This window comes from Trematomus bernacchii, unplaced genomic scaffold (genome assembly GCF_902827165.1).
Source record: "Trematomus bernacchii unplaced genomic scaffold, fTreBer1.1, whole genome shotgun sequence".
Lineage (NCBI taxonomy): Eukaryota > Metazoa > Chordata > Actinopteri > Perciformes > Nototheniidae > Trematomus > Trematomus bernacchii.
The window spans coordinates 38,120-48,568 of NW_022987901.1; the positions used below are offsets into that span (position 1 = coordinate 38,120).

At 38.8% G+C, this 10,449-nt stretch overlaps 2 protein-coding genes across 4 annotated transcripts; one reads left to right on the forward strand and one right to left on the reverse strand.

Moving 5' to 3' along the window:
* Positions 1–264: 264 nt before the first annotated feature.
* On the reverse strand, positions 265–3,910 carry LOC117470119. Its single transcript, XM_034114670.1, has 8 exons — positions 3,881–3,910; positions 3,533–3,643; positions 3,290–3,442; positions 2,903–3,157; positions 2,194–2,578; positions 1,671–1,912; positions 1,382–1,557; positions 265–1,117 (listed from the first exon to the last, which is right to left on the reverse strand). The coding sequence occupies exons 1-8, from the start codon at positions 3,908–3,910 to the stop codon at positions 265–267; spliced, it is 2,205 nt and encodes a 734-aa protein (XP_033970561.1).
* Positions 3,911–4,303: 393 nt separating this feature from the next.
* On the forward strand, positions 4,304–9,254 carry LOC117470120. 3 transcript variants are annotated; one of them, XM_034114671.1, is made up of 9 exons: positions 4,304–4,519; positions 5,173–5,339; positions 5,875–5,985; positions 6,076–6,228; positions 6,361–6,615; positions 6,941–7,325; positions 7,607–7,848; positions 7,962–8,137; positions 8,402–9,254. In XM_034114671.1, exons 1-9 carry the CDS (start codon positions 4,321–4,323, stop codon positions 9,252–9,254), a joined length of 2,541 nt encoding a protein of 846 aa, XP_033970562.1. In that variant the 5' UTR covers positions 4,304–4,320. The 3 variants fall into 3 exon arrangements, with proteins under 3 accessions (XP_033970562.1, XP_033970563.1, XP_033970564.1); XM_034114672.1 differs by lacking the exon at positions 6,361–6,615 and having other exon boundaries at positions 4,305–4,519; XM_034114673.1 differs by lacking the exon at positions 5,173–5,339 and having other exon boundaries at positions 4,305–4,519.
* The last annotated feature ends 1,195 nt before the right edge of the window (positions 9,255–10,449 follow it).

Here is a 10,449-nt window from a genome sequence, read left to right on the forward strand (position 1 = left end):
AAACAAGAAATGAAAGCAGAAATGTTAAATATGATTTTAAATAACAATATTTATGTTGAAATAAGAAGTGAAAGTAAAAGAGGGCAATACAACAAAGATATAATAAAATACAATTTAAAGATGTACATTAACATAGGAAGTAAGAATACAAATGTGCAATACAAGATAAATAAAAAGACTAACCTTACAGAGTTAAAGTAAAAATGTTGCAATACAAGTTGTAATTAAATAGAATAAAAATATGTATGGGTAATTTAATAGGGATTATTTTTTTGTTGAGACATCAGGACCCTTCTCTACTCCCTCCACATTCATGCTGACCCGGAAGTTCAACCTCATAGCTTCCGCAAAGCAGCCTACCCTTTTTGTGAATGGGTGCTTTTGTGGTACGGTTTTCACAGGTAGGTTGGCCATCTCCTTCTTCCTTTTCTTAGGTGTGAACGTCAGAGGAAGGCTCTGATCATGTGGAGTGTGTAGCTTCACATCTTCCAAGATCTCGGTCATTTGGTCAGTTAACGTTTTAAGGTAATCTTCATCTTGCAGATGGTATGTTAAGTCAGTAATCTCACGCAAGAGACTGGCACATTCCCTTCTTTGTTTAACCTTTCTTGGTCTTTTCCTTTCGGGCAAAGCGTTACATGGTGACTGCATTTCCACTGATACCGGTGTGTATGTATGATCTGTGATGTCTGATCTGCCGCTGTCATCCCTCTCACAAGAAGTCTGTCCCAGACATGCATTATCCAGGGAGAAGAGGGGGTTATCCCTGTAATTAGATGCCAGTTTCTCCCAACCCCATTCATGCACATGATTAAAAACAGCACAGAAGTGCTTGCAGGGCAACTTGTGCTTTGCCCAGTCTTTGCAGGTGCACAATGGCATGATGATACTTTCACCAAAGTTGATGTGGTGCTGTGTGCAAGGATGACTTTGGCTTTTGACATGGAACATGCCATTGCCCTTTGCAACAATGTCATTCGCCTCATAAAACTGGGCTTCTGTAAGCCTTGACATCACATGGTCTGCTACACTTCTTGGTCTGTCTTTTAAGAACTTTGGCATGTTCTCATTGTACCTTCTGTAGAATGAGGAGTACTTGACATTGAGTTCAATGTACCTTCAATAAGAGATGAGAACAATATCTTAGAAGTCTCTCTGTGACAGTTTGCTTTCTCTGACATATAGATATGGTATTTGATAATACAATTGTCTCAGAAACATATGCAACAATGAACAACATCAAACAAATATGTTGGAAACAAAGCTATCGAACATTACATTTATATATATATATAAAAATGTGTGTGTGTTTGTGTATGTATGTATGTATGTATATATAAATATATATATGTATAATCATAGTAATTCTTTTTTAGCTCACTTCCGATATGTCCTTGGTAGGAAGTCAGTTACCAACACAGTGAGCATTTCACTGAGGCTGCAGTTCTTATAACCTTCAAGATGAGAATGCTTTAGGGTTTCATTTTGTCTTTCCACCCCATTGTTGGTGTAGATGGCCACCTTGAGATCTTCATCCCGAAACACGTGCACCCATCTCTACACAAGACAAAAAAAGACAAAAAAAATTAAAAGGAAGACTCTTCAAATTCAACAAATGATATAATAAATATAATATAAAAGTAAATATAATATTTGAACTTGATATACACCTTAGCCTCTGGGAGCCACTTATTTGAAAACCACGCCCTCACTTTTTCATTGTCCTTCCAGACTTTGGCCTCCTGCAGGTTGCAAAGGCGTGTGCTGAACTCCTCTGGAGTTGAAGCAGCTGCAATGCTTCTCAGAAGCGGTAGGAGACTGTCTTGTGCGTGGCTCACTCCATGATCTTTCTTCCTGCACCATTCAACCCAAGCTTTCTCCCTATGGAAGTCGCAGAGAAGCACCTTGGAACCTGGATAAAATATAAGAGATATATTACCTGCACCATGTTGTCATTTTATTTTGTCGCGTTGCTATTACATAGTATACGCGACAAAATATAGGCCTGCTTTTTATACATCTGTCTGTCAGTGGAGGTGATGACTTTATTTTGAAGTAGATTGTTGCATACATTTGCATGTAAATGGTTATATTTTGGAAGTTGGTGGAATACTATGTAAAATGTATCCTTTTTTTTAATTAACGTTTCATATTATGTGAATTAACAGATTTCTACAGTTACTGCAATTTCACCTTGAAACTCTTCCTCCAGGGCACCGATCTCTACCTCTGAGAAATCAACCATGAAGTGGCTAGGGCTCCAGTCAGGGTTCCACTCCTTAAACACCTGGAGGGCTTCTTTGACATCTGCTGTTGTCTCACTCTGGGTCACAAAGAGGCCAACCACTGCATAGCACACATTTGTATGTACACATAGGAAGAAGAGGGGAACAGAATAACGACACGTCCGGTAAGTAGCATCAAGCAGGCACATCTGTTGTCCATACAGGTGGAGAAGCCTTCGCTGCCAGGCTGTCTGGTAACAAAACAGCAGCTTTGTGACAGTTCCGTCCTCCTGTAGCTGGCTTGGCCTGTACTTGATTTTGCAGTCATCAACTAACCATCTGGGCGTCAGAAGCTGTGAATGAAAGTGTAACTGGACATTATCATCATGTAGCCTCATGGCCCAAACATTAGGAACATTTGTTGTCATATCAGGGCAAAAAACAGTTTTGAAGTTTTAGTTGCATTTTGAAAAATGGTCATACCCTGCATATGAACCAAATACTGCTACTTTGCTTTGCTTACTTACACCTGCATTCAGAGGACAATGTATCATGTAAAAAAAAAAAAACTGACCATGCTTGGTGAAGTCACAAACTCTGTAAGTTGTGCATTAACCACCCACACAAACTTGCATGGCTTGAATAATATTAATACTATTCTACTCTCAGTGTATTACCTGCAGATTGACCTGGTCATTTTTGGATTCACGTATTCCCTCCTTCGTTCTTGATAAGATATTCCTGATATCCTTGTCTGTGGGGTAAAACCTCCGACGTGTTTGTGGAGGTGGCTGCTCCCCCCGGAATAGCTCGTCATTTGCAAAATTGAACAGTTGACGTCTAATCTCACTAAGCTTTCTGGCACCAGCCAAGGTGAGCTTCACTATTTGTTGTTCAACTCTGGAATCCATCGGTTCACGCAGTTCAGCTACCTGTACATGACGTTGAACAGGGTAATTATAGATGTTTAAAGCTGTCTAAAGAAAGTCCTCTTTGTACAGCACAAATTGTACCTCGCATCATGTTTCTTACAGCAGCTAAAGGAATAGATTTTGCATGGTTACCTCTCCAACAGTTGGATGGTTTTGATGGTCACTTTCTGGGGTGAAGCATGTGTGGTATTCCATGACTACTTCAACTGTTGAAGGATCAGCTGCAACTACAGCCTTTAGTGCTGCTGAGAGCTCCCTCCTCTTTGCTTTACTGTTCTCTGCAATCTGGGGAATATAAAAATGACATGGCAATTGGGATCATGACACGAGAGCAATTATAGCATTGAACGCACTTGTGCTGTGCTTGTGCTGTACCTTGAAACCAGGACATTTCATGACCTGACTGACAGTTATCTGGGCAGGGCAATCCATCTTCTTCGTATTTTGTACGAGATGGCGTCTTGCATTGAAGACATGGTCTTCAAGCTAAGAGAAAAAAGGTGTATAGAAATACAATATTAATATATGTATACATTTTCATGGTCTCCTCTCCATAACGTGGAGAACATAATTTTTGCTATGGTTCTTTCTTTTGTCTTCTTTAAAATATTTGTAGGTCCTGCTAATATAACTATAGTGGGACATTATGTCATTACCCCTGCATCTGTACTGTTTGTGTCTATTTATTTTGCACATATACCATCCCCTGTTAAAATAAGTAACCAGTATAGGAAGAATTTGGTGCCAGGTCATGACCGTGAGCTGGTTGGGTTCTGTAGGTGAACAAAGGAAGGATATCCCCCTTTATTTTGTCTCAGAAGAGGCCATTGAATTTCGTTTCCTATTCCTCTAAAGTTTAAACGACTTATGTATTTACATAATGCTGATTCCTATGTTGTTATGTGTCACAGTGTTATGTGTCATAGAATGCCACATAATGCATGTCATATTACGAATAGTTGTTTAATTTTCCTTTACCAATTATTTTAGAAGAAGAAGAAGAAGAAGAAACACACTTTATTAATCCCTTACAGGGAAATTTCTTTCCCAGGAGAAAACCCAGGAGGTATACGATCTAGCACTAACCCTACTCAAGATGGTTAGTGCTAGATCGTATACCTCCTGGGTTTTATGCGGCGGAAGTGACGTAATAGTGGTCGTGGATGAGACGGCAACTTTTGTTGCGCTCGCGAGCCTCCAACAGACAAGTCTGTCAAGGATGCCAACGCGCAACAAACAGGATGCTTTCACATAAAATCTTTCAAACACTTAAGGATTTCGAGGAAGCGTTAGCAGACGTTGAAGAAACAACGATCACAAAGTATATTGTGTACAAAAAGGAACAGGTTTTCGGGGAAAATAGTAAGTTTGTAAAGTTAGATCGGAAATTGAAGAAACAACGATGACCAAGTAGCCTACATTGTGTCAGTAATCAAATATTAAGTAGGCCTTATATAGGCCTAAGTATATAAGTATAATAATATATAAGTATAAGTATAAGTATTACATATATAAGACGGGGCACAGAACGGCTCGGTTCGAGCCGTGAATTTATTCATCTTTTAAACGGCATCATTTAAGTTGCGCTGACAGAGGTCCACAGTTTCCCCGCAGCGAGGCTCCCCCGCCCTCCTCTTGACAGTTCACGAGCGTTCACACCACTAAAATGTTTATTTTGGTGTTCTGTGTTTTAATGCCTACAACAACTGAATTATAGGTTGGTAGTTTCAGCTTTCTACATAACTGATAAAAGCGAAAAATACGTGAAACTTTACTGTACATTCAGCAACAGGTTGAATTATCAGGCGTAAAGTTACTTAAGACATTTCAAATTCCGAGTGTCTTTCCAAATCTAAACTGACCAGTGTTAATACATCTTTTATGGATAAAATGTGTATTTTTGTCACAAATGTTTCAATACAGACGTGCAGCCTTCACCAGGGGAAAAGATATACTGGCAGTTGAAATGTGTACCATATGAAATATGTATTTTTGTCACAAATGTTTCAATACAGACGTGCAACCTTCACCAGGGAAAAAGATATACTGGCAGTTGAAATGTGTACCATATGATGGGGTGCCATTCCAACTCGTGGGCACCAAGATATATGGATGCCACCAGGGAAAGGACAGGTGTACTCGGCAAAAGGAGAAGTACCATGCACAAAAAGAGAAACAAGCGGTATATTTATGAATTTACATGCATTAACAACTTAAAATAATTGGTAAAGGAAAATTAAACAACTATTCGTAATATGACATGCATTATGTGGCATTCTATGACACATAACACTGTGACACATAACAACATAGGAATCAGCATTATGTAAATACATAAGTCGTTTAAACTTTAGAGGAATAGGAAACGAAATTCAATGGCCTCTTCTGAGACAAAATAAAGGGGGATATCCTTCCTTTGTTCACCTACAGAACCCAACCAGCTCACGGTCATGACCTGGCACCAAATTCTTCCTATACTGGTTACTTATTTTAACAGGGGATGGTATATGTGCAAAATAAATAGACACAAACAGTACAGATGCAGGGGTAATGACATAATGTCCCACTATAGTTATATTAGCAGGACCTACAAATATTTTAAAGAAGACAAAAGAAAGAACCATAGCAAAAATTATGTTCTCCACGTTATGGAGAGGAGACCATGAAAATGTATACATATATTAATATTGTATTTCTATACACCTTTTTTCTCTTAGCTTGAAGACCATGTCTTCAATGCAAGACGCCATCTCGTACAAAATACGAAGAAGATGGATTGCCCTGCCCAGATAACTGTCAGTCAGGTCATGAAATGTCCTGGTTTCAAGGTACAGCACAAGCACAGCACAAGTGCGTTCAATGCTATAATTGCTCTCGTGTCATGATCCCAATTGCCATGTCATTTTTATATTCCCCAGATTGCAGAGAACAGTAAAGCAAAGAGGAGGGAGCTCTCAGCAGCACTAAAGGCTGTAGTTGCAGCTGATCCTTCAACAGTTGAAGTAGTCATGGAATACCACACATGCTTCACCCCAGAAAGTGACCATCAAAACCATCCAACTGTTGGAGAGGTAACCATGCAAAATCTATTCCTTTAGCTGCTGTAAGAAACATGATGCGAGGTACAATTTGTGCTGTACAAAGAGGACTTTCTTTAGACAGCTTTAAACATCTATAATTACCCTGTTCAACGTCATGTACAGGTAGCTGAACTGCGTGAACCGATGGATTCCAGAGTTGAACAACAAATAGTGAAGCTCACCTTGGCTGGTGCCAGAAAGCTTAGTGAGATTAGACGTCAACTGTTCAATTTTGTAAATGACGAGCTATTCCGGGGGGAGCAGCCACCTCCACAAACACGTCGGAGGTTTTACCCCACAGACAAGGATATCAGGAATATCTTATCAAGAACGAAGGAGGGAATACGTGAATCCAAAAATGACCAGGTCAATCTGCAGGTAATACACTGAGAGTAGAATAGTATTAATATTATTCAAGCCATGCAAGTTTGTGTGGGTGGTTAATGCACAACTTACAGAGTTTGTGACTTCACCAAGCATGGTCAGTTTTTTTTTTTTTTACATGATACATTGTCCTCTGAATGCAGGTGTAAGTAAGCAAAGCAAAGTAGCAGTATTTGGTTCATATGCAGGGTATGACCATTTTTCAAAATGCAACTAAAACTTCAAAACTGTTTTTTGCCCTGATATGACAACAAATGTTCCTAATGTTTGGGCCATGAGGCTACATGATGATAATGTCCAGTTACACTTTCATTCACAGCTTCTGACGCCCAGATGGTTAGTTGATGACTGCAAAATCAAGTACAGGCCAAGCCAGCTACAGGAGGACGGAACTGTCACAAAGCTGCTGTTTTGTTACCAGACAGCCTGGCAGCGAAGGCTTCTCCACCTGTATGGACAACAGATGTGCCTGCTTGATGCTACTTACCGGACGTGTCGTTATTCTGTTCCCCTCTTCTTCCTATGTGTACATACAAATGTGTGCTATGCAGTGGTTGGCCTCTTTGTGACCCAGAGTGAGACAACAGCAGATGTCAAAGAAGCCCTCCAGGTGTTTAAGGAGTGGAACCCTGACTGGAGCCCTAGCCACTTCATGGTTGATTTCTCAGAGGTAGAGATCGGTGCCCTGGAGGAAGAGTTTCAAGGTGAAATTGCAGTAACTGTAGAAATCTGTTAATTCACATAATATGAAACGTTAATTAAAAAAAAGGATACATTTTACATAGTATTCCACCAACTTCCAAAATATAACCATTTACATGCAAATGTATGCAACAATCTACTTCAAAATAAAGTCATCACCTCCACTGACAGACAGATGTATAAAAAGCAGGCCTATATTTTGTCGCGTATACTATGTAATAGCAACGCGACAAAATAAAATGACAACATGGTGCAGGTAATATATCTCTTATATTTTATCCAGGTTCCAAGGTGCTTCTCTGCGACTTCCATAGGGAGAAAGCTTGGGTTGAATGGTGCAGGAAGAAAGATCATGGAGTGAGCCACGCACAAGACAGTCTCCTACCGCTTCTGAGAAGCATTGCAGCTGCTTCAACTCCAGAGGAGTTCAGCACACGCCTTTGCAACCTGCAGGAGGCCAAAGTCTGGAAGGACAATGAAAAAGTGAGGGCGTGGTTTTCAAATAAGTGGCTCCCAGAGGCTAAGGTGTATATCAAGTTCAAATATTATATTTACTTTTATATTATATTTATTATATCATTTGTTGAATTTGAAGAGTCTTCCTTTTAATTTTTTTTGTCTTTTTTTGTCTTGTGTAGAGATGGGTGCACGTGTTTCGGGATGAAGATCTCAAGGTGGCCATCTACACCAACAATGGGGTGGAAAGACAAAATGAAACCCTAAAGCATTCTCATCTTGAAGGTTATAAGAACTGCAGCCTCAGTGAAATGCTCACTGTGTTGGTAACTGACTTCCTACCAAGGACATATCGGAAGTGAGCTAAAAAAGAATTACTATGATTATACATATATATATTTATATATACATACATACATACATACACAAACACACACACATTTTTATATATATATATAAATGTAATGTTCGATAGCTTTGTTTCCAACATATTTGTTTGATGTTGTTCATTGTTGCATATGTTTCTGAGACAATTGTATTATCAAATACCATATCTATATGTCAGAGAAAGCAAACTGTCACAGAGAGACTTCTAAGATATTGTTCTCATCTCTTATTGAAGGTACATTGAACTCAATGTCAAGTACTCCTCATTCTACAGAAGGTACAATGAGAACATGCCAAAGTTCTTAAAAGACAGACCAAGAAGTGTAGCAGACCATGTGATGTCAAGGCTTACAGAAGCCCAGTTTTATGAGGCGAATGACATTGTTGCAAAGGGCAATGGCATGTTCCATGTCAAAAGCCAAAGTCATCCTTGCACACAGCACCACATCAACTTTGGTGAAAGTATCATCATGCCATCGTGCACCTGCAAAGACTGGGCAAAGCACAAGTTGCCCTGCAAGCACTTCTGTGCTGTTTTTAATCATGTGCATGAATGGGGTTGGGAGAAACTGGCATCTAATTACAGGGATAACCCCCTCTTCTCCCTGGATAATGCATGTCTGGGACAGACTTCTTGTGAGAGGGATGACAGCGGCAGATCAGACATCACAGATCATACATACACACCGGTATCAGTGGAAATGCAGTCACCATGTAACGCTTTGCCCGAAAGGAAAAGACCAAGAAAGGTTAAACAAAGAAGGGAATGTGCCAGTCTCTTGCGTGAGATTACTGACTTAACATACCATCTGCAAGATGAAGATTACCTTAAAACGTTAACTGACCAAATGACCGAGATCTTGGAAGATGTGAAGCTACACACTCCACATGATCAGAGCCTTCCTCTGACGTTCACACCTAAGAAAAGGAAGAAGGAGATGGCCAACCTACCTGTGAAAACCGTACCACAAAAGCACCCATTCACAAAAAGGGTAGGCTGCTTTGCGGAAGCTATGAGGTTGAACTTCCGGGTCAGCATGAATGTGGAGGGAGTAGAGAAGGGTCCTGATGTCTCAACAAAAAAATAATCCCTATTAAATTACCCATACATATTTTTATTCTATTTAATTACAACTTGTATTGCAACATTTTTACTTTAACTCTGTAAGGTTAGTCTTTTTATTTATCTTGTATTGCACATTTGTATTCTTACTTCCTATGTTAATGTACATCTTTAAATTGTATTTTATTATATCTTTGTTGTATTGCCCTCTTTTACTTTCACTTCTTATTTCAACATAAATATTGTTATTTAAAATCATATTTAACATTTCTGCTTTCATTTCTTGTTTGTTTTATATGTTTATATACATATGGTTATTTTATTTTGCATTGCCAATTTTTGATTTTATTTCCTATAATTACATTAATCTTTTTATTATATTTTTCTTATCTTGAAATTCACACTTTTACTTCTTGTGTATATATATATATATATATATACATTTAGCTATTTATTAAGTATGTTATTTTGTTTGTTCTAAAATTGAGCAACTGTCACAAAACAACATTATCCTCCACAGGATAATGAAATGATTGTGATTTAACTTCCATGATGAAATACTGGTCAGATATCCACCAGATCTTTTAGTGATTTTTTGTCTCTCTTGGAGAAATTAAATCGCAACATCCAAAAAAAAACTTCAAAACACAAATACACAACCGAAAATAATACATTTAATACTATAATATAAAGAGATGGACGAATTCATTTCAATAAACATGTGAAAACTAAATCATACAGGTTTTAAGGGGTTTATTTGTGTGAAGACGGCAGCAGCCAGCATCGTCTCTTGTCCTCGGTGGCAGATTACGTCACTTCCGCCTAAAACCCAGGAGGTATACGATCTAGCACTAACCCTACTCAAGATGGCGCAGACAAATCAACTTCCGGTGAGACCGAGACCGAGGAGCGAGGAAATGAAAAATAAGAGAAGTGAAACGCAGCCTATGGCTTGTGAGCTGAGTTGTGTGGTCTCTGTATTTCATTTGTTTCTTTATTTCTCTGAACAGCGCTTTGGTCTGGAGGTTTTAAAGTGCACTACAAATAAAGTTGTATTGAATTGTATTTTGAAAAAGAAAACTGTCTCGTCTATCATCTGAATTCCTAAGCACACAGCTTCATCTGGCTTCACACATCATGGAAAAGTACTAGAATATTTTACACAGGCACAAGTAAAAGTGAAACTGTGAAATTACACCTGTAGATAAAAGAAAGTAGGT